At 47.5% G+C, this 24,732-nt stretch overlaps 1 protein-coding gene and 1 non-coding gene across 5 annotated transcripts in view; both read left to right on the top strand.

Annotated features, from left to right (window-relative positions):
• ALG5 (ALG5 dolichyl-phosphate beta-glucosyltransferase) overlaps positions 1 to 24,732 on the top strand; it is a 123,188-nt gene that overhangs the window by 62,311 nt on the left and 36,145 nt on the right. For all 4 annotated transcript variants that reach the window (XM_036299932.1, XM_036299931.1, XM_036299930.1 and 1 more), the window contains one exon: positions 2,173 to 2,232. In XM_036299932.1, coding sequence (XP_036155825.1) covers positions 2,173 to 2,232 — 60 coding nt within the window. The remainder of the gene's footprint in view (positions 1 to 2,172; positions 2,233 to 24,732) is intronic.
• Positions 15,833 to 15,936, top strand: LOC118652253. Its single transcript, XR_004966520.1, has one exon. It is a non-coding gene; the product is annotated as a U6 spliceosomal RNA (small nuclear RNA).

Genomic DNA, 24,732 nt, shown 5'->3' with positions numbered 1-24,732 from the left:
GTGTTAATTTTGTTTTCAAATTGCCACTAAGATGCCTCACGATATTTTTTCCCCCTGATTGAAAGTGTCATCTTTATCATATTTTAAGTTTAAGTACCCATGTGTTTTGTGTATGTGTATTACTGGCCTCTTCATTCTGTTCTGTGGATATTTACATTGTAGTATCTTAGTTTTAATCATTGTATCTTTTTAACATATTTTTTCATCCTCTGGAAGTAGTCCTTCCTCACTCTTACAATTTTTTTGGCTCTTCTTGGTTGTTTATTTTTCAGCATTAACTATCGGATCCACTTGTCTAATTTAAAGAAAAATTATTTTGGTATTTCTATTTTTATGGCCTTCAATTTAAAGATAAACTTAGGGAACATTGACTTTTTAAAGCTGTCGTCACATCCTCTTATCCAGGATCATCGTATGCTCTTTTATGTGTTGGATTAATTTATTTCCTTTGGTAGCATTTACATGTTTCCTTTATACAGGTCTTGTTACATATCTTGTAAAATTTATTTCTAGATTTTTTTAATGATGTTATGAATGCCATTTTTTGTCCTCCATTGTAACTTGATTATTGTCTATATATCTGAAGGCTAAAATATTGCGTATAGGTATATATTCATTTTATACCTACTCATTGTTTTAAATTTATTTATTCTAATAGTTTTTAAGTTGATATTCTTGGATTCTTCAGAATGTAATGATTTTATATAAAACTAGAGGCCCAGTGCACGAGTAGGGTGCCTAGGCAATCAGGGCTGATCTGTGGAGTGACAGGCGTGGGGGGACCCCGGCTGGCACCCACCTTGGCTGGCCTGGGACCTGAGGGCTGGGGGCAGCTCTTGCATTGAGCGTCTGCCCCCTGGTGGTCAGTGCACATCATAGCAACTGGTCATTACACTGGTCCTTCTGCTGTTAGGTCGATTTGCATATTAGGCTTTTATTATGTAGGACTAGCGGCCCGGTGCACAGGATTCGTGCACTGGTGGGGGTCATGGCCTGCGGGGATTGGCCTGCTGTGGGAGTGCCGCTCATCCCAGTCAGCCAAGTGGCGCTCCCACTGTGGGAGTGCACTGACCACCAGGAGACAGCTCCTGCATTGAGTGTCTGCCCCCTGGTGGTCAGTGTGTGTCATAGCGACTGGTCATTCTACCATTTGCTCATTGAGATTTTATTATATATAGAATAGGTTGATCACATTTGTAGAAAACTCTTTTCCTTCTAATACCACTGATTCTTCTTTATAATTATATTAACACTAGAGGCCTAGTGCACAAAATTCATGTACTGGGGGAGGGTGTCCCTCAGTCCAGCCTGCACCCTCTCCAATCTGGGACCCCTTGGGGGATGTCCGACAGCCCTCTCACAATCCGGGACTGCTGGCTCCTAACCACTTGCCTGCCTGCTTTCATGATTGCCTGTAACTGCTTCTGCCTGCCAGCCTGATCACCCCCTAACTGCTCCCCTTCTGGCCCAGTTGCCCCCAACTGCCCTCCCCTGCCAGCTCAATCTCCTCAACTGCCCTCCCCTGCCAGCCCGATAGCCACGAGCTGCCCTCCTGTCCTGGCCCGATCACCCCCAACTACCCTCCCCTGCCGGACTGGTCACCCTGCTGGAAACCGCACAGAGCAGCAGCCAGGACCCGCCCCCCGGCATTGCCAAGGGAATTCCAGGGAAGCCACACACCTGCAGCTTGGCCCCGCCCGGTGGTTCGGCCACGGGAACCCCAGCATCAGGTTCGCTGAGCAGCCACTGGGCCTCCTGCCTTCCCACAGGGCTGCAAGAACTGTGGCAGCAGGTGCACAGAGCAGCCAGCCCTGCCCTTGCTGTGTGCACTTCCATCTTGTGATGGTGTTATGGTGTGAGTTAATTTGCATATTACCTGTTTATTATATAGGATGGTATTTTTAATCAGAAAAAGTTTTTTATGAATTTTGAAGTAATACATGCCCCTAAGTAATCTTTAGCCCTTAATAGTATCCTCTTAGTAAGTTTCATTAGGCTTCTTGACACTGTACATATTCTAAACTCCTCAATACACTTCTTTAATGATGTTTAATGTTACTTTCTCAAAAAGTTAGTTTCTAAAAAATTCACTTTTCAAAATATTCACTTTGGAAATAAATATTTTTATTACTGATATTTAAATACTGAAACATATAATTGCTTTTTCTTCAGGATCAAATGGCTATTGCATGTGGATCTCGAGCTCATTTGCAAACAGAATCAATTGCTCAGGTAAGGCTTTCATTAACTGAATAGATCAGTAGTTCTTTCTTCTTTTACATATACAGTAGCACAAAACAAACTTTTATACTTAATACCACAAAAATTAAGTTCCTCAAAAAAAGAAAATTTTTATTTTGTAGAGTATATGAAGGACTTGCACTTTTAGGAATGATTTTTCATTTAATGAGTACAAGAAAAATTCACTTTAAAAGCAACGTTCTTTGATTTTTATTTTAAAGACACAAAAGAGGGGTCCCCATTCAATTATAATATAAGACAAATTTTCCTAAATGATGCATTTTGAACGTATCAGCTTGCTTTTAGTTTTTCCATATTGGCATACTTAAATACTATATTTTGAGTTTCATGCAAAGTTTAAATTTTGTTTAACTTTATTCCTCTTAGAGAAACACTATAGGAATGACTTGAAAGAATAAATAAGGAATCATCCTATGCAATATTTTGGTGATTTTTAATTTTTTTTTAATTTTTCAGTTACTGTTAACATACAATATTATTAGTTTCAGGTGTACAATGTAGTATTAGGCAATTTTTGGAATTGTTTCACTTAAAAAAATGCAGGCAGAGTATATTAAGTCCAGTAATTGTCCATTATATTCTTAATGGCTCATCTCTTAGAATGGTCAAGTGGATTAAAAATCAAGTTATATTTTTTATTGCAAGGTCAAAATTATCTGGGGAGTTTCTTTTTTAAATGCATATTTCTAGGCCAATCCCAGACACTCTAAATAAGACTCTAGCCATGGGGCTAGGCGTTTGCATTTTAAACAATTTCCCAGATTACTCTTATGCATACCAAAGTTTGAGAACCACCAGAATAAAAGTTTGAAACTTTCCCTCAATGATTATGAAATAAGAAATTCTAGACACAGAAACCAGGGGTGTGATGGCACAAACGGAAGTGGTCTGGGAGGGCAGTGGGGGGATAAGGACACATATGTAATACCTTAATAAAGAAAAAATCAATTCTAATTTCATTTTTCAAGTTAAACTGATGGCAAAGTTATAGAGCCTCTTAAGGACTATGTTTAAATGTAGAAACCTAGACTCTCCTTTTTTAAGAAAGAAATTTCTCTAACATCTTCCCCATGTAGTATTCAGTATTTTATATTCCTACTACAGGCCCGGTGCACAAAAATTTGTGCACTCGGGGGAAGGGGGGGGGGGTCCCTCAGCCCGGCCTGTGCCCTTTCGCACTCTGGGACCCCTCGGGAGATAATGACCTGCTGCCTTAGGTCTGCTCCCGGGTGGCAGAGGGCAGGCCCAATCCCTAGGTGCAGCCCCTGGTCAGGCTCAGAGCAGGGCCGATTGGGGAGTTGGGGCGCCACCCCCTGTCACACTCAAGGCAGGGTCGATGGGGAGGTTGCGGCGCCACCCCCTGTCACGCACAGAGCAGGGCCAATTGGGGTTGGGGCGCTGCCCCCGTCACGCACAGAGAAGGGCCCATCAGGGGGGTTGGGGCTCCTTGCCCTGTCACGCAAAGAGTAGGGTCGATCAGGGGATTGGGGAGCTCCCCCCGTCACGCACAGAGCAGGGCCCATCAGGGGGTTGAGGAGCTCCCCCGTGTCACTCACAGAGTAGGGCCGATAAGGGAGTTGGGGCACCGCCCCCTGTCACACACAGAGCAGGGCGGACCAGGGGCTTGGGGCGGCGCCCCCTGTCACACACAGAGCACAGCCGATCGGGGGGTTGGGGCGCCGCCACTCTCACACTCAGGGCAGGGCTGATGGGGAGGTTATGGCTCTACCCTGTCATACACAGAGCAGGGCCGATCAGGGGGTTGGGGCACCGCAGCCTGTCACACACAGAGCCGCAGGGCAATCGGGGTTGGGGAGCTCCCCCGTATCAGGCACAGAGCAGGGCTGATCAGGAGGTTGGGGCGCCTTCCCCTGTCACGAACAGAGTAGGGCGGATAGGGAGGTTGTGGCCCTGCCCCCTGTCACACACAGAGCCGCAGGGCGATTAGCGGGTTTGGGCGCTGCCCCCTGTCACGCCGATCCCGGTGCTGGGAGGCCTCTCGCCTCCGCTGATCCCAGTGCTGGGAGGCATATTACCCTTTTACTATATAGGATAGAGGCCTGGTGCATGGGTGGGGCTGGCTGGTTTGCCCTGAAGGGTGTCCTGGATTATGGTGGGGGTCCCCACTGGGGTGCCTGGCCAGCCTGGGTGAGGGGATGATGGCTGTTTGCAGCTGGTCACACACCCTTCAGGGTAGGGTCCCCACTGGGGTGCCTGGCCAGTCTGGGTGAGGGGCTGAGGGCTGTTTTCACGCTGGCGGGTGACTGAAGCTCCCAACTGCTCCTTTTTTTCTTTTCTTTTTTTTCTCTGGGCCAGCTTTAGCTCTGGCTCCAGCTCTGAGGCCTCTGCTGCTGAAAGTAGGTATCTGGTTTGTTTGGGTTCTATAATCGAAACAATGTATAACTTCAGCTCTGACATCCCGGCTCACTGAAAGCAGATTTCTGGGGTTTTGTTTAGATTCTATATTTGTTACAATGTTTTAAACTGCAGGCTCAGAGGCCGGCAAGGCAGGAGGGGAACGTTGGAGTCCTCCGTCACAGAAGCAAGCAAGCCTCATGTTAGTTTCAGTCTGCCTGGCTGCCAGCCGCCATCTTGGCTGGCAGTTAATTTGCATATCGCCCTGCTTACCCAATGCGAAGAGTTGCGGTTGTACGCTAATTACCATGTTTCTCTTTTATTAGATAGGATGGATTTCCATTGGTGTTTCAAAAAGGTTAATCTATTAATTATAGAAAATATATTTTTAGAAGTTTAAAACTGAAAGAGTTTAGAGATGGGCTAGTCCAACTTTTTCACTTTACAGATATGTGTAGGATAAAGACAGGAAAATACATAAGATATTCAGCACATTAGTTATAATTATAAAATACTAGAAGCTATAAAATACTAAATTCCAACACTAGAAAATATAGGTGTTTACCCTGGGTGAAATGTCATGCAAACAATAAAATAGATTTAAATGGAGACTATACAACATGGGAAAATACCTAAAATATGAAGTTGTATAAAAAAATAGTATTATCTTCTCTATATATAACAGCCTAAGTGACGGTTACAACCGGAACGACCTGTCACCAGTCGCTATAATGTGCACTGATCACTAGGGGGCAGATGCTCGACGCAGGTGCTGACCCCTGGTGATCAGTGCACTACCACAGCCAACCTCTGCGGCCGGCCAGCCTGCAATCCATTTTCCCATGGTCCCTCCCCGCCACTGGCAGGCCCCTATCGGCCCCTTCTCCCACCAGCGGGCCCCGATTGCTCCTCCCCTTTCCCTTCCCCCTGCCAGCCTTTTATTGCCCATCCCCCTGGCCGTCCAATTTCTTACAACTCCTCCCACCAGCCAGCTGGCAAACCTCCCGTGGCTCATCCTTACAGCCAACCAACCTCCCGTGGTCCCTCACCCCGTCCCGGCCACCTAGGGGAGAGGGGCCACAGGAGGTTGGCTGCCGGCCCCAATCAGAACTGGGTGAGGAACCCCACCCATGCACGAATTCATGCACCGGGCCTGTAATACAGTATAATTGCTTATATAAAAATCTCAATGGAAACTAAAACACTTAATGAAAATAGACCAATATTGAGGAACCATGATGGCAGCATAGGTAAATACCTGAACTTGCTGCCTCGCACAACCAAATCAAAACTATAACTAAAAGACAAAGTGGATATCATCCATAATCATGGGATGTCTGGCTGAGTGGAAGTTTGACAACTAGAGGGAAAGAGAAAAGCGCATCTAGACTGGTAGGAGGTGTGAAAGAGAGGAGGTACGGAGGTGCGCAAAAAAGCTGGCAACTGGGTGTGTTGTGGTCTTTTTCAATTGGGAGGGAGATACAAACTCCCAGCTGCTCTGAACTCCAGTTCCGGGCAAGAACCTGGGGACCCAGACTCATACAGGGAGAAACTGGACTGTCTGGCATCCGGCTGGAACACGAGGGTGGCTTTATCTCAGAGGTGCTCGCAGCATTCATCATTCCTGCACAGGGCCACTTTACACAGAGACCCAGGGACCTATCCGGCACAGGGCCGATGGGCAACCATTGCTGTTGGCACCGCCCCATGATTCCCTGAGACCCTGCCCCACCCAATTTACAACCCCACCCAACCTAGGTGCAGAGGCTTTTGCATATGAATGGCCTGGCCTTTTGCAATCGAAAACCTAACAAACTGCAGCTGGGTCAAAGAACCCCAGAGCTTCCAAAAGAAGGCCTAACGCTCCTCAGCAGCCTGCATTGCTTCATAGCTGTGCCTCTTCTCGGCCCCTCCAAACCCCAAAGAGGTGGAATCTGCAGATCTCTCTGTAGTTCCTGCTGTGTGGCCTCAAGCAGTGGCTGACTTTGCACCTCCTTGGAGATCCAAGAGCCACTGAACCCAGTGTTCAGAGTGAGACCACACCAGATTACAACTTCTCAGATCCATAAGAGACATACTCAGGGAGCAGACTCAGTGAGCACCAAACCTCCACTGAAGCAAATCCTGCCCATAAGGGTGTTTCCAGCACAGGAGTTCTCTCATTGTAGACACAACTGGTCCTCAAAGCCAGTTGGCCTGGAGTTCAATTCCTCCCAGTGATACCAACAGCAATCAAGGCTTAACTACAACAAGACTGGACACAGCCCACAAAGGGGTGCACCAAGAGTTTCCACTTCAGGTAATTATGGAGGCTGAGCCACTGGGCCCTATAGGACACCTAGCACAGAAAGCCACTCTACCAATACAGAGAAGCAACCAAAATGCAGAGACAAAGAAATATGTCACAAACAAAATTAATGGAGGGAAGCAAACTACTGGATATAGAGTTCAGAACCACAGTTATAAGGTAACTCAAGAATCTTCTAAAGGAAAAACCAAGATGGCGGCATAGGTAAACACCGACATTGCTGCCTCACACAACCACTTCAAGAATACAACTAAAAGATACCGGAAAATGGCGACCAGCAGGAAGGTAGGGAGGGAGAGAGTGTGAGAGCGCAAGGAAGTGATAGAGGAGTGTGTGGACATGTGTCATGTCTATGTATGAGCTAGGGACAGTTAGATTCTGCAGGTCTTCTAAGGGCCTGCTAAACCGGGCAGTCTTAGGCGACGGAGTCCCGCTCCCTGCGTGGACACTCCTGGGCGGCCAGCACAGTCACGGTGACCACGCCATCTTGGGAAACAGAGTTGCTTGAGACTAGGATCCTGGCCTCAGCACCACCCAGTCTGATCTCAGACGCATACCAGAACCCTGCAGCCACTGGGGACAGAGACCTGTGACCACAGCTACAGACCTGCAGACACCAAAAGTTCAGAAATCCCCACGGCAAATCCGTGAGTAACAGAGCCCATCCCCCCTTCCCACAGGCTTGCAGGCAGTGCCAGAGTAACTAACTGATAGACCCACCCCTTGCTGGGGCCTCAGCGCTCCAGGAACTTTACCCTGGAAGTGTGCGAGCACCTTGGAACTAATCCGACGTAGGGCCAGGTTCAGGAGTTCTGGGCTGGTAGCAAACACGCGAACACTGGGAACGGGTCCTACATGCACTGCTGGCTTCGGCTTCGGAGGCCTTGGCACCGGGAATTTGTCTGGCGTAGCACAGGCCCAGGGACCCTGATTCTCTGGGCAGGAGGCAGCACAAAGCACCAGTGACTTGACTGTGTTTCTTATCACCTGCGCCTGAGATCCTGATTCCCTGTGCATTCATACTAAGAGCCAGTGACTCCAATTCCTGGTGGAAGGGCACACAAGGACCCTGATTCTCAAGGCAAGGTCGTGTGAAGCAACAGAGACTCTGATACTGAATTCTTGGGGAACTCTGACTCCTGGCGCACGCTAGGGGGCTCTGGTTTTCAACATGCTTCAGGGGGGTCTCTGTTTCAGCATGGTGCAGAAAGGGTCCCTGATTCTAAGGACGCATACGAGGACACATTGAGCGCTGACAACACTGACTCTGAGCGAGCCTGGTTCCCACCAACCCACAACAACCATACATCTTCGTATCAGAGCTCTTCAGTGACACTAGGGCGGTGGGAGGCTCCCACTGCACACGTCCCAGGCCCACGCAACTCGACGTTTGAACCATCAGGAGATAATCAGAATGAAGAGACGACACAACACCCAGAGGAAAGACAATGAGGAGTCACCAAGAATGGAAATTAATGAAGCTGAAGCATGCAACATGACAGAAAAAGAATTCAGAATAATGGTTGTACAGTTCCTTCACCGGATGGATGAGAAAATCAACAACCTATGCAAGAATCAGGAAGAAATGAAAAGTGATATAGCTAAAATTAAAAACACCATAGAAGGTTTCAACAGCAGACTAGAAGAAGCAGAGGACCAAATTAGTGAATTAGAAGATAAGGCAGAGAAACAAGCTCAATCTGAACAGCAACTGGAGAAAAAAATTAAAAAGCAGGAGTAGACCCTAAGGGAGCTTTGGGACAACATGAAATGAAGTAAGATACGCATAATAGGGCTGCAAGAAGGACAAGAAGAGCAGCAAGGATTAGAAAATCTATTTGAAGAAATAATATCAGAAAACTTCCCTGAGGTGGGGAAGAAAAAAGTTACACAAGTTCAAAGAGTCCCAGGCAAGATGAACCCCAAAAGACCCACACCAAGACACGTCACAATAACGATGGCAAATGTACAAGACAAAGAGAGAATCTTAAAGGCTGCAAGAGAGAGACAGAGAGTTACCTACAAAGGATCCCCCATCAGAATATCAAATGATTTCTCAACAGAAACACATCAGGCCAGAAAAGAATGGACAGGAATTTACAAAGTGATGCAAAGCAAAGGACTGAATCCAAGAATACTCTATCCAGCAAGGCTATCATTCAAAATTGAAGGGGAAATAAGAAGCTTCACAGACAAAAAAAGGCTAAGGGAGTTTATCACCACCAAGCCAGCAATGCAAGAAATGCTAAAGGGACTGGTGTAAAAAGAAGAACTAAAAAGCCCAGAAAGAAAACGGCCACAAAAAAATAGAAATGGCTACAAACAAGTACCTTTCAATAATAACTTTAAACGTAAATGGACTAAATGCTCCAATCAAAAGACATCGAATGGCTGAATGGATAAAAAACCATGACCCATATATTTGCTGTCTACAAGAGACCCACCTCATTAGAAGGGACTTACACAGACTGAAAGTGAAGGGATGGAAAGATATCTTTCAGGCAACTGGAAATGAAAAGAAAGCTGGGGTAGCAATACTTATATCAGACAAAATAGACCTCAAAGTGAAGGCCATAACAAGAGATAAGGAAGGCCACTTCATAATACTAAAGGGATCAATACCACAAGAGGATATAACACTGATAAACATATATGCACCCAATGCAGGAGCACCCACATACAAAAGAAAACTCCTGGAAGATATCAGGGGAGAGATCGACAACAATACAATCATAGTAGGGGACTTTAATACACCACTGACAGCACTGGATAAATCCACTAGACAAACAATCAGCAAAGAAACAGCAATCCTAAATGGCTCACTAGATCAGATGGACTTAATTGACATCTTCAGAACACTTCACCCCAAAGCCACAAAATATACGTTCTTCTCAAGTGCTCACGGGACATCTTCAAAAATAGACCACATATTGGGTCACAAACAAAGTCTCCCCAAATTCAAGAAGATTGAAATCATACCAAACATCTTCTCAGACCACAAGGGCATAATATTAGAAATAAACTACAATAAAAATAACTCAAAATACTCAAACACTTGGAAACTGAATAGCATGTTATTAAATATTGATTGGGTTACCAATGAGATCAAAGAAGAAATTAAAAACATCCTGGAAACTAATGACAATGAAAACAGAACAATCCAAAACCTTTGGGACACAATGAAAGCAGTCCTGAGAGGGAAGTTTATAGCTCTTCAGGCCTATCTCAAGAAACAAGAAAAAATGGTAGTAAATCATCTAACTCTATAGCTCAAAGAATTAGAAAGAGAGCAACAAGAAAAGCCCAGAGTGAGCAGAAGGAATGAGATAATAAAGATTAGAGCAGAAATAAATGACATAGAAACCAAAAAAGTAATACATAAAATCAATGAAACCGTAAGCTGGTTCTTTGAAAGGATAAACTAGATTGACAAACCTCTAGCCAGGCTCACCAAGAAGCAAAGAGAGAGGACCCAAATAAACAAAATCAGAAATGACAGAGGCAAAATAACAACAGATCCCACAGAAATACAAATGATTGTTCAAAAATACTATGGACAACTCTACTCCAACAAACTAGACAACCTGGAGGAAATGGACATATTCCTAGAGAAATACAACATTCCAAAACTCAATCAGGAAGAATCTAAAAACCTCAATAGGCCAATAACTATGGAAGAAATTGAAGCAGTAATCAAAACGCTTCCAGCAAACAAAAGCCTAGGACCAGACGGCTTCACAGGGGAGTTTTACCGAACATTTAAGGAAGAACTAAAACCTATCCTCAGACTGCTACAAAAATTCAAGAGGAAGGAACACTTCCAAGCCCATTCCATGAAGCCAGCATCACCCTAATACAAAAACCAGGTAAAGACAACACAATGAAAGAGAATTACAGGCCAATATCCCTCATGAACATAGATGCCAAAATCCTCAACAAAATCTGAGCAAATGGGATCCAGCAGTACATCAGAAAGATCATACACCAAGACCAAGTAGGATTTATCCCAGGGATGCAAGGATGGTACAATATCCTCAAATCAATAAACCTGATACATCATATAAACAAATTGAAAGTAGAAAACCACATAGTCATATCAATTGATGCAGAAAAATTGTTTGACAAATTCAACACCCATTTTTGATAAAAACTCTCGGCAAGGTGGGAATTGAAGGATCATACCTCAACATAATAAAAGCCATATATGACAGCCCCACAGCCAACATTATACTCAATGGACAAAAACTAACACCATTTCCCCTAAGAACAGGAACAGGACAGGGATGCCCACTCTCACCACTCCTGTTCAACGTAGTACTGGATGTATTAGCCATTGCTATTAGACAAGAAGAAGAAATAAAAGGCATCCAAATTGGAAAAGAAAAAGTAAAACTGTCCTTATTTGCAGACCACAAGATATTATACATACAAAACCCTAGAGACTCCATAAAAAAACTACTAGACTTAATACATGAATTTGGCAATGTAGCAGGATACAAAATTAACCCCGAGAAATCTGAGGCATTTCTATACACCAATAGTGAATTTACAGAAAGAGAGACTAAAAAAGCAATCCCATTTATCATTGCACCAAAAAAAAATTAAGCTACCTAAGAATAAACTTAACTAAAGAGGTAAAAGACCTCTACTCAGAAAAGTACAGGACGTTGAAAAAAGAGATAGAGGAAGACATAAACAGATGGAAGAACATACCGTGTTCTTGGATTGGTAGAATCAACATCATTATAACGTCCATACTACCCAAAGCAATCTATAAATTCAACGCACTTCCCATTAAAATACCAATGGCATACTTCACAGATCTAGAATGAACTCTAAAAATTCATCTGGAATAAAAAAAAAGACCCCAAATAGCTGCAGTGATCCTGAGAAAGAACAAAGTCGGTGGGATCTCAATACCAGATATCAAGCTGTATTACAAAGCCACTGTTCTCAAAACTGCCTGGTACTGGCACAAGAACAGACATATAGATCAATGGAATAGAATAGAGAGCCCAGAAATCAGCCCCAACCAATATGCTCAATTAATATTTGACAAAGGAGGCAAGAACATACAATGGAGTCAAGATAGTCTCTTCAATAAATGGTGTTGGGAAAATTGGACACATACATGCAAGAAAATGAAAGTAGACTACCAACTTACACCGTACACAAAAATAAACTCAAAATGGATAAAGGACTTAAATATACGACGGAAACCATAAAAATACTAGAAGAATCAGAAGGCAACAAAATCTCAGACATATGCCGAAGCAATTTCTTCACCGATACAGATCCTAGGGCATTGGAAACTAAAGAGAAAATAAACAAATGGGACTACATCGAAATAAAAAGTTTCTGCACAGCAAAAGAAACCATCAACAAAACAACAAGAAAGCCCACTACATGGGAGAACATATTTGCCAATGCTATCACCGATAAGGGTTTAATCTCCAACATTTATAGGGAACTCATACAACTTAACAAAAGGAAGATAAACAATCCAATCAAAAAATGGGCAAAGGACCTAAATAGGCACCTTTTAAAAGAGGACATTCAGAAAGCCAAGAGACATATGAAAACATGCTCAAAGTCACTAATCATCCAAGAGATGCAAATCAAAACAACAATGAGGTACCATCTCACACCTGTCAGAATGGCTATCATCAACAATTCAACAAACGACAAGTGCTGGAGAGGATGTGGAGAAAAAGGAACACTTGTGCACTGCTGGTTGGAATGCAGACTGGTGCAGCCACTATGGAAGACAGTATGGAGTTTCCTCAAAAAACTAAAAATGGAACTCCCATTTGACCCTGTGAACCCACTTCTAGGAATATATCCCAAGAAACCAGTCAGAAAGGATATATGCACCCCTATGTTCATAGCAGCACAATTCACTATAGCTAAGTGCCCATCAGTAGATGAATGGATTAGAAAACTGTGGTACATCTACATGATGGAATACTATGCTGCTGTAAAAAAGAAGGAACTCCTACCATTTGCAACTGCATGGATGGAACTGGAGAGCATTATGCTAAGTGAAATAAGCCAGTCAATGAAGGAAAAATACCACATGATCTCACTCATATTTGGATAATAAAGACCATTATAAACTTATGAACAAATATAGATACAGAGGCAGAGCTGCCTCCAACAGACTGTCAAACTACAGCAGGAAGGCCGGGGAGGATGTGAGGGCAGGAGGGTGGTGGGCAAGAGATCAACCGAAGGACTTGTATGCATACATATAAGCATAACCAATGGACATAAGACACTGGGGGGTCGGGGAGGCCAGAGGATTGTCAAGGGCGGGGGGGAAAAAAAAGGAGACATATGTAATACTCTTTGTAATACTTTAAGCAATAAAAAAATGGAATACAACTAAAAGACAAAACCGGCCTCATCTAGACCCACAGGAAGGCTGGCTGAGTTGAAATTCTACAACTAGAAGGAAAGAGAAAAGCATACCGGGAGTCAGAGGAGATGTGGTGTGGAAGTTAAGTGCACAGGTACGGAGGCGGACTCGGAAAAGGCTGGCGCCTGAGGACAGGGTTGGCTTTTTGATCAGAAGGGGGTCTCAAACTCCTGACTGCTCTGAACTCCAGTTCTGGGCGAGTCTCTGGGGACCCTGACTGATAGGGGGAGAGGCTAGACCAGCGGTGGGCAAACTACGGCCCGCGGGCCGTATCCGCCCTGTTTGAAATGAATAAAACAAACAAACAAAATACCGTACCCTTTTATGTAATTATGTTTACTTTGAATTTATATTAGTTCACACAAACACTCCATCCATGCTTTTGTTCCGGCCTTCCAGTCCAGTTTAAGAACCCATTGTGGCCATCGAGTCAAAAAGTTTGCCCACCCCTGGGCTAGACTGTCTGGCATCGTTCGCATCTCGAGGGCAGCTTTCTCTCAGAGGTGTTTGCAGCGATTACCCGGACACTGAGACTCGGGGCCTCTTAGGGAAGGACTGACAATCAGCCATTGCTGTTTGCTCCGCCCTATTGATCCCCTGGGACCCCGCCCTGCCCAAGCTGTGCACGGAGGCTTTTACAATCTGAAAATTACCTAACAAATTTGAAGCTGGCCCAAGGCCCCAGGTCAACTTGCATTCCTTCACAGCGAACCTCCTGCTGAGTAGCCTCAGGCAAAGGCTAGATTAACACCTCCCTAGAGATCCAGGAGCCAGTATACCCGATGGTCACAGAGGGACCATCCAGATTACAACCCCTCGGACACATAAGGGACACACTCAGGGGGCAGACTCATTGAGCACCAAAGCCCCATTGAAGCACGTCTTGCCCCGGAGGGGTGTCTCCAGCACAGAAGTTCTCCCACTGCAGACACAGCTGATTCTCACAGCCAATTGGTCAATTCCTCCCAGTGATACCTACAACAATCAAGGCTTAACTACAACAAGACTGTGCACACAGCCCACAAGGGGGTGCACCAAGAGTGTCCACCTCAGGTAATTGGGGAGGCTGAGCCACTGGGCCCTATAAGACACCTAGCATAGAAAGCCACTCCCTCAACACAGGGAAGCACAAAAAATGCGGAGACAAAGAAACAGGTCACAAATGACAGAAATGGAGGAAAGCCAATGACTGGATATAGAGTTCAAAACCAAACTTTTAAGGTTTTCCAAGAACTTTCTAGAAGCCGCCGATAAACTTAGTAAAACCCTCAAAAAGTCTGGTGAGACCACTGATAAATGTAGTAAGAGCCTCAACAAATCTAGTGAGATCCTCGATAATATGATAAAGGACCAACTAGAAATTAAGCATTCACTGACTGAAATGGAGGATATTACATAGACTCCCAAGAGCAGACTAGATGATCGCAAGAATCAAGTCAACGATTTGAAATGCGAAGAAGCAAAAAACACCCAACCAGAAAAGCTAAATGAAAAAAGAATCCAAAAATATGAAGATAGTGTAAGGAGCCTCTGGGACAGCTTCAAGCGTACCAACATCAGAATTATAGGGGTGCCAGAAGATGAGAGAGAGCAAGATATTGAAAACCTATTTGAAGAAATAATGACAGAAAACTTCCCCTACCTGGTGAAAGTAATAGACTTAAAAGCCCTGGAAGCACAGAGAACCCCAAACAAAGGAATCCAACAAGGACCACACTAAGTCACATAATTAAAATACCAAGAGCAAAAGACAAAGAGAGAATCTTAAAAGCAGCAAGAGAAATAAAGTCAATTACCTACAAGGGAGTACCCATACGACTGTCAGCTGATTTCTCAACAGAAACTTTGCAGGCCAGAAGGGAGTGGCAAGAAATATTAAAAGTAATGAGTAGCAAGAACCTACAACCAAGATTACTTTATCCAGCATAGCTATCATTCAGAATTGAAGGTCAGATAAAGAGCCTTACAGATAAGGAAAAGCTAAAGGAGTTCATCACCACCAAACCAGTATTATATGGAATGCTGAAAGGCATTCTTTAAGAAGAGGAAGATGAAGAAAAAGGTAATGATACAAATTATGAACAACAAATACACATCTATCAAGAAGTAAATCTAAAAATCAAGTGAATAATCTGATGAACGGAATGAACTGGTGATTACAATAGAATCAGGGGCATAGAAAGGGAGTGGACTGACTATTCTTGAGGGGGAAAGGGGTGAGGGGGATGCAGGAAGAGACTGGACAAAAATCGTGCACCTATGGAAGGACAATGGGTGGGGAGTGAGGGTGGAGGGTGCAGTGGGAACTGGGTGGAGGGGAGGTATGGGGGAAAAAAGAGGAACAAATGTAATAATCTGAACAATAAAGATTTAATTTAAAAAAATCTTCTAGAAACCTCTGAGAAATATAGTGAGATCCTCAAGCTTATGAAAAAGGACCAATCAGAAATTAAGCATACACTAATGAAATAAAGAATAATATACAGAATGTGCTCGCTTTGGCAGCACTTATACTAAAATTGGAACGATACAGAAATTAGCATGGCCCCTGCGGAAGGATGACATGTAAATTCATGAAGCGTTACGTATTTAAAAAAAAAAAAAGAATAACATACATAGATCCAACAGCAGACTAGAGGATCCAAGAATCAAGTCAAAGATTTGAAATACGAAGAAGCAAAAAACACCCAACCAGAAAAGCAAAATGAAAAAAGAATCAAAAAATATGAAGATAGTGTAAGGAGCCCCTGGGACAGCTTCACGCGTACCAACATCCGAATTATAGGGTTGCCAGAAGAAGAGAGAGAGCAACATATTGAAAACCTATATGAAGAAATAATAACAAAATTTCTCCTATCTTGTGAAAGAAATAGACTTACAAGTCCAGGAAGCGCAGAGAACCCCAAACAAAAGGAATCCAAAGAGGACCACACCAAGACACATCATAATTAAAATGCTAAGAGCAAAAGACAAAGAGAGAATCTTAAAAGCAGCAGGAGAAAAACAGTTATCTACAAGGGAGTACCCATACGACTGTCAGCTGATTTCTCAATAGAAATGATGCAGGTCTACGGCCATTCCACCCTGAACGCGCCCGATCTCGTCTGATCTCGGAAGCTAAGCAGGGTCGGCCCTGGTTAGTACTTGGATGGGAGAAATGATGCAGGCCAGAAGGGAGTGGCAAGAAGCATTCAAAGTGATGAATAGCAAGAAGCTACAACCGAGATTACTCTACCCAGCAAAGCTATGATTTAGAATTGAAGGTCAAATAAAGAGCTCAGATAAGAACAAGCTAAAGTAGTTCATCACTGCCAAACCAGTATTATATGAAATGCTGAAGGGTATTCTTTCAAAAGAGGAAGAAGAAAAAGGTAAATATAAAAATTATGAAAAACAAATACATATCTATCAACAAGTGAATCTAAAAAAATCAATTGAATAAAAATTTTGATGAACAGAATAAACTGGTGAATATAATAGAATCAGGGTCATAAAAAGGGAGTGGACTGACAATTCTCGGGGGGAAGAGGGTATGGGCGGTGCAGGAATAGACTGGACAAAATTCGTACACCTGTGGATGAGGACAATGGAGGGGTGGTAAGGGCATGGGTTGGGGTGGGAACTGAGTGAAGGGGAGCTATGGGGAGAAAAAAGGATCAGCTGTAATAATCTGAACAATAAAGACTTAAAAAAAGGAAATAGACTAATAATAATTTAGAGGCCCTGTGCACGAATTCGTGCACAGGTGGCGTTCCTCGGGTTGATCTGCGGGGATTGGCTGGAAACCTCCAGTCCAATGCTGCCTGTTGCTCCTGCCTGCCACTCTTGCCTACCACTTCCATTCATCGCAGTCAGTCACAATTAGGAGAGGCTCCTGCTGCCACAGCGGCTGTTCCCAGCCGTGAGCCCCGCGTCTGCTGCCTGTCTTCAGGAGGATTGAGGGTTCCAGGACATAATTGGCTTTCCGGGAAGGCGGTGGGATGCCTTGCCACCCTGGGATCCAGATCCATCCCGCTAATGTTGGCGCCTTTTGTCGGGAGACACCTGGCTGCCCCTTTTATATCATTTCTTCCTTTCGGAGCGTCTAGGGAGGGGAAGCAGTTGCAGTGCCCAAGGCCGACTTCCAGGAGCCTGGCGGCTCTGTCGGGATCATGCCAGTTGCACAGGTCCGTCGATCCCTGGGTCGTCCTCTGGAGATTGTACCTGCAGAACTACTGAGGGAATGAGTGTCTGCTGCCCAACTGGTTGGCTGCTGGTATTGGTTGGTCAGCTGAGCTCCTCTCCCACTGTGGGAGCACACTGACCACCAGGGGGCAGCTCCTGCATTGAGCATCTGCCCCCTGGTGATCAGTGTGCATCATAATGACAGGTCGACTGGTTGTTCAGTCACTTAGGCTTTTATATATATACTAGAGGCCCAGTGCACAAAAATTTGTGCACTCGGGGGAAGGGGGGGTCCCTCAGACCGGCCTGTGCCCTCTCGCAGTCTGGGACCCCTCGGGAGATAACAGCCTGCTGACTTAGGCCAGCTCCCGGGTGGCAGAGGGCAGGCCCAATCCCTAGGTGCAGCCCTTGGTCGGGCTCAGAGCAGGGCCAATTGGGGAGTTGGGGCGCCTTCCCCTGTCATGCACAGAGCAGGGCAGATTGGAAGGTTGCGATGCCACCCTCAGTCACGCTCAGGGTAGGGCCGATTGGGGGGTTGGGGCACCGCCCCCTGTCACACTCAAGGCAGGGTCAATTGGGAGGTTGCGGTGCCACCCCCTGTCACGCACAGAGCAGGGCCCATCAGGGAGGTTGGGGCTCCATACCCTGTCATGCACAGAGCAGGGTCAATCAGGGGGTTGGGGAGCTCCCCCTTGTCATGCACAGAGCAGGGCCGATCAGGAGGTTGAGGAGCTCCCCCCTGTCACTCACAGAGTAGGGCCGATAGGGGAGTTGGGGCACCCCCCCCCCCCCGTCACACTCAGGGCAGGGCGGATCAGGGGGTTGGGGCGCTGCCCTCTATCACCCACAGAGCAGGGCTGTTCAGGGGGTTGGTGCGCCGCTCTCTATCACCCACAGAGCAGGGCCGATCAGGTGGTTGGGGCGCCGCCACTGTCACACTCATGGCAGGGCCAATGGGGAGGTTATGGCTCTACCCCATCACACACAGAGCAGGGCCGGGGGGGGGGGGGGGCGGTTGGGGCGCCACCCTCTAATACCCACAGAGCAGGGCCGATCAGGTGGTTGGGGCGCCGCCACTCTCATACTCAGGGCAGGGCCAATGGGGAGGTTATGGCTCTACCCCGTCACACACAGAGCAGGGCCCGTGGGGAGCGGGGGGGTTGGGGCCTCGCCCCCTGTCACACACAGAGCCACAGGGCGATCAAGGGATTTGGGCGCTTCCCCCTGTCACGCTGACCCCGGTGCCGGGAGGCTTCGCGGCTCCGCTGATCCTGGTGCTGGGAGGCATATTACCCTTTTACTATATAGGGTAGAGGCCTGGTGCATGGGTGGGGCTGGCTAGTTTGCCCTGAAGGGTGTCACGGATCAGGGTGGGGGTCCCCACTGGGGTGCCTGGCCAGCATGGGTGAGGGGATGATGGCTGTTTGCAGCTGGTCACACACCCTTCAGGGTGGGGGTCCCCACTGGGGTGCCTGGCCAGCATGGGTGAGGGGCTGAGGGCTGTTTTCAGGCTGGGACTGAAGCTCCCAACTGCTCCTTTTTTTCTTTTTTTATTCTGGGCCAGCTTTAGGTCTGAGGCCTCAGCTGCTGAAAACAGGTTTCTGGCCTTTGTTTACCGTCTGTATTTGATACAATGTTGTGGTCCAGCTGGCTGAAGCCCCGCTGAGTAAAGCAGGTTTCTGGGTTTTTTTAGCTTCTATATTCGCAGCATAGGTGCTTAGAGTTGCAGCTGAGAGGCTGGCAAGTCAGGCGGGGAACGTTGGAGTCCTCCGTCACTGAAGCAAGCAAGCCTCCCTGTTCGCCTCAGCTGCCTGGCTGCCGGCCGCCATCTTGGCTGCCAGTTAATTTGCATATCTCAGCCCTACTCTGTGAGTGACAGGGGGATTAGCCAATGGGAAGGGTAGCGGTCGTACGCCAATTACCATGTTTCTCTTTTCTTAGTGTAGACTAGTGGCCCGGTGCACAAAAATTTGTGCAATCGAGGGGCATCCCTCAGCCCAGCCTGCCCCCTCTAACGGTCCGGGAGCCCTCACAGGGTGTCCTACTGATGTCCCTGTGAGGAGCAGGCCTAAGCTGCAGTCTGGCCTCCCTGTGAAAGGTAACTGGCCCATTAGGCATATAGATACTTTCTGAAGGCATCACAGACTCCTTCCTTATTTCTTTCCTCTGTGATTGGAGAATAGGGGACTATAAGGTGGACACAGAACTGTGGCTGGGCCTGGGGCTCTTGTAGGCAGCAGAAAGGAGAGGGCTGGGGAAAGTCTAGACATGGTTTTCTTCAATTATCCTCCCTTCCTCCGGGCCCCACGCTCTGTTCTCTCCTTGTCGTGGTGGACGCTTGGGCCTTGGACTAACAGGACCCCAGCAACGGTGGAGTTCAGGCCCGTTACTTCTCAGCTGAACATAAAACCACCTGACATTCCAAGTGGAGCTGTTTTCAAGTGGCTACAGTGCTGGCAATTCATGCCTCCCGGCTTTCCCCTCTCAGGTTTCCTCCTTGGGTCAGTTGCAAACTTCACCGAGATACCGAAGCAACTGTGCCCTGGTACTTCTGCATCGACCCTTGCCCAGGTCCACACCAGGAGGATCCCAGCTGAGGTCCCCTCCCTGCACCCACCGCTCTCTTCCCTGTTCTACCACTGGGGGAAGGGAACAGCTCACCTTCTCTGGACCCTGCCAACCTGGCAGGCTGAGGCACAGGCCTGGCAGTGCAGCCTAGGGTGCTGGTGGCTGCGAGCTTTCTCCCCCTCCCTGAAGCGTGGGGTGGGGTTGCAGCAGCTCACAGCCACCCCTGCGCACCATGCATGGAGATACCACTCTCCACTGAGCCACCCTCTGCCCAGGACCTGTGGGGATTGGAGTGGCCTCGGGCTCCCACTGACCCCACTGTAGCCAGACTCGGCTTGGCTGGCCACCCCCACTGCCGGAGGGCTGTGTATGCTCCATGGGCCTCATCGCCCTCATGAATCCCTGTGGTCTGGCCATCCTATCCCAGGAAGTGGCCATCCTGATTGCCATAGCTCACTCTCTGGTGCAGTTGGGCCTGCCCAGCAAGCATGTAGGCAGGAGCTGGGCCTCTGAGGGGAAGGAGGCGGGATGTGGGCCAGGGCAGAAGTGGGGAACTTGGTGGTGTAAACACAGCACCCCCCACCTTGTGCAGGCCCCTCGCTGCGCTGCATTCCCGAACCACTGGGTGCCTCTGCCCAGCACTGTGCTCTAGGGCCTGGGGTGGGGATGACGGACCTGGAGCTGCAGCCTGAAGGCAGCCCTCGCTGGCCTGAATCACAGTGGTTGATCAGGGAGAGATGCGGGGTGCCAAATCCGCCTCTCTCTCTCTCTCTCTCTCTCTCTCTCTCTCTCTCTCTCTCTCTCTCTCTCACTTTCTCTCTCTCTCTCTCAGAGGGCCCTGTGTCCGGGCGTGCGGGCGGGGCTCAGGCACCACTCACCATTGTATTGCTGCCCCCTGTGTTGCTGCTGAGCTGCTCACCATTGTATTGCTGCCCACTCTATTGCTGCTGAGGCGGCGGCGGGGGCTGCTGACCTGGCCCAGGCCCCTGGCCAGCCTCCTGCGCCTGGACCCCAAGCAGCAGCAGAGCTTCCAGCAGCCAAAGCAGCAGCAGTAGCCAGCGCGCCAAGTGCCCAGAGCCAGCTGGGGGGCGGCGGTAGTGGTGGCCAGAGTCCCAGCTCCCCTCTGCCACGGCCCCTCCAGGAGCGCCCCAGCACAAAGTTCCCAGCTCCTGGCGCCAGTGGCTGGGGACTTCTTAGGTGCCTCCTCCTCCCCACCGCCCTCGCTTCATGAATCGCAAGTTTCCCTAGAGGCAGCAGCTGCAGGATGCAGAGCAGGAGACAGGGGAGCAGGCTGAGTGCGGCTCGGGCTGGACAGAGGGCACTGGCGCAGAGGAGATCTCCCCGGCGGCAGGGGGAGTCGCTGCCCATTGGGGAGATCTCCTCCACGCCGGTGCCTTCCATCCAGCCAGAGCCAGAGCCACTCTTGGCCTGCTCCCCTGTCTCCCGCTCTGCGTCCTGCAGCCGTCACCTCCACGGAAAATTGGGATTCATGAAGCACGGACAGCTGGGAGAGCCGGGTGGCTTCAGCGCTCCAGGGTTGCCTCCTGCCTTCCTGGCCCTGGGCTGGATGGCTCCCTGCGGGCGGGGCTCATGCTAAGGCAAGCAATGCCGCTGATCCCCCGCCCACGCCCGGGTTGCACACAGAAGTGGGCCCCCGGTCTCTGGTAGGCGGTCGAAGCGATCGCCACCGCTTGCCTTGGCCCCAGCCCTCACCCACCCACCAGATCACACATGGGAGTGGGCCCCGTGTCTCTGGTAGGCGGGCTAAGCAATCGGCACTGCTTGCCGTGGCCCCAGCCCCCACCCACCCTCCCGGATCACACACAGGAGTGGGCCCCGTGTCTCTGGTAGGCAGGCGAAGCAATCAGCACCGCTTGCCTTGGCCCCAGCCCCCACCCACCCCCCAGATCACACATGGAGTGGGCCCCATGTCTCTGGTAGGCGGGGGAAGCGATCGGCACCACTTGCCTTGGCCCCAACCCCCGCCGGCCCGCCAATCGCACACGAGAGTGGGCCCCTGTGTCTCTCGTAGGTGGGCGAAGCAATCGCCACCGCTTACCTTGGCCCAGCCCCCGCCCACCCCCGCCGATACACACGGGAGTGGGCCCCCTGTCTCTGGTAGGCGGGCGAAGCAATCGGCACCACTTGCCTTGGCCCCAGCCCCCGCCCACCCTCCCAGATCACACACGGGAGTGGGCCCTGTGTCTTCGGTGGGCAGGGGAGGGCTCCGGTGTAGTGATCAGCACCACTTGCCTTAGCCCCAGCCCCAGCCCCCGCCCCGATGGCACATGGGGGCCTGGATGGCGGCTTGCCCTGTCCTACCCTGCCTTCAGTATGCAAATTAGCCGCCATCTTTGTTAGTGGTTAACCGCCATCTTAGTTGGCAGTTAATTTGCATATCGCCCTGATTAGCCAATGGGAAGGGTAACGGAGGTACGGCTAATTACCATGTTTCTCTTTTATTAGATAGGATATAGACTAGTGGCCCGGTGCACGAATTCGTGCATATTGAAAGGAAATTAATTAGAAGCAATATTTTAATATCCCTATTCGCCCTTTCTCTATAATAGAAGTGTTAACCAAATTCATGATCGACAATGACAGATGGAAACATACGCGTGCAATTAGTGCCAGCAAGAGCTTTATGTGTATCACACATGTGCCAGTCAACTTAGCCTTTTATAGATATAGATCAGACTGGCTTTCTGATTTAGCTAAACTTTTTCCAGCCCAGTGAAACACCCCAACTTCTCTTTCAGGTAATTGTCAGCAACACAGCAGTAAATATCAACACGACGCACATTATTATTGTAGATCATGCAGGGAGAAAAAAGGGTAAAATATTTTAACTGTAGCAGTGTTTCACTCAATATTCTGCGCAGTGAGAAAACCAGAAGTTATTTTCAAGGTCCACCACTTCTTACTTCTTTTCAGTCGGGTCAATTTTCTAAGCTTTCTAAATCTCCGTTTTCTGGCTAATGAGAGAATATAGGATTCCACTGAGTCTCCTATCTATCTACTCCAGGACTTCTGTGAGGATCAAATCAGATGAGGCACAGGAAAATGCTTCATGACATTCGGTTACAGTGTAAAGTGTTTCCACCTGGCTATGAAGCAAGTCGTTTTCCTGGGCTGAAGAAACTCCAAGGAGGCTATTCATCGCTAGGGAGAGGAAGCCAGGTGCTGCTACTTGACATCATTACCCAGACAGAGGGAAGGACACTTAGCATATTAGCCTTTTATACAGATAGACTATAGGCCTGGTGCATGAAAATTCGTGCACTCGTGGGGGTGTCTCTCAGCCTGGCCTGCGCCCTTTCGCAATCCAGGACCCCTCGGGGTATGTCCAACTGACCACTTAGGCCCACTTCCCAGGGGAGTGGGCCTAAGCTGGCAGTCAGACATCCCTCTGGCAGCCTAGTAGCCCTCAGGGGATGTCCAACTAATGGTTCATGCCTGCTCCCCGCCAGACATCCTTAATGCTGCCGTGGAGGCAGGAGAGGCTTCTGCCACCACCACTGCGCTAGCCAGCTGTGAGCCGTCTTCTGGCTGAATAGCGCTCCTCCTGTGGAAGCACACTGACCACCAGGTGAAGCTCCTGCGCTGAGTGTCTGCCCCCTGGTGGTCAGTGCACGTCATAGCAACCGGTTGTTCCGCCATTGAGGTCAATTTGCATATTACCCTTCTGTTATATAGGATGGTTTTGTGAATAAATTTTTTCCTTTAAAAAACTATATCAATGTAGGAAAAAAGGATATTCTACTTGGTAAAAGATAAAGATAGATGAGAGAAATAGGAAGCAATAATTAGGAAGCTATTGAAGTGATCAAAGCAAGAGATAGTTGCAACCTATATTTTTGACAATATAAAGGGGACTGTTTTTTGGTTTTGGTTTTAATGCTCTAAATTCTTTTCACTTAGAACCCCCATTAGTTGAAAATTCTTTCAGTTTTTATTAGAATAGGATTTAAATGCGACTGTGTAAGGTCTAAATCTTATTTTACCCAATTCTGGTTTTAGGCAGACATCAAGGGCTCTGTCTCATGATCTGTATGCTTATAATTTATCTTATGTTCCATCCATCCCTCCAACTCTAAAACTAACTGATTTACCCAAGTCAGGTAGATCAGTTGATTAGAGCATCATCCATATACACCAAGGTTGTGGGTTCAATCTCCAGTAAGGTTATATACAAAAAGCAACCAATGAATGCATGGGTGGAACAACAAATAGATGTCTAAACAAACAAATAATTTGAAAACTTAACTGATTGACTTATTGCTTTTGGACCCAACAGAATTGGCTGCTACTCTATAGAATGAAAGGATAAATTTATCCACTAAGGATTTGCTATTGTCTACTGCAGATGCTATGCATAACTGCTATTCAGAAGGCTTGTAGTTCAATTCCACATGATCTCATAGAACTATACCTGTCTTTTTTTCCATTTTTAAATCATTTTTTCCTTTTTTTATTGTTTAAAGTATTATATATGTATCCTTTTCCGCAATTAATCACCCAACCCCCCCCCCCCCGCCCCCCGCCACTTCTACCCTCCAGGACAAGCCCCTACCACCACTGTGTCTGTGTCCATTGGTTATGCTAATATTCATGCATACAAGTCCTTTGGTTGATCTCTACCCCTCTCCCCTCCCCT

The sequence above is a fragment of the Myotis myotis genome, unplaced genomic scaffold, assembly GCF_014108235.1.
Source record: "Myotis myotis isolate mMyoMyo1 unplaced genomic scaffold, mMyoMyo1.p scaffold_m19_p_3, whole genome shotgun sequence".
Lineage (NCBI taxonomy): Eukaryota > Metazoa > Chordata > Mammalia > Chiroptera > Vespertilionidae > Myotis > Myotis myotis.
The sequence above is the reverse complement of the archived record's forward strand: the minus strand, read 5'-3'. Positions and strand labels throughout refer to the sequence as shown.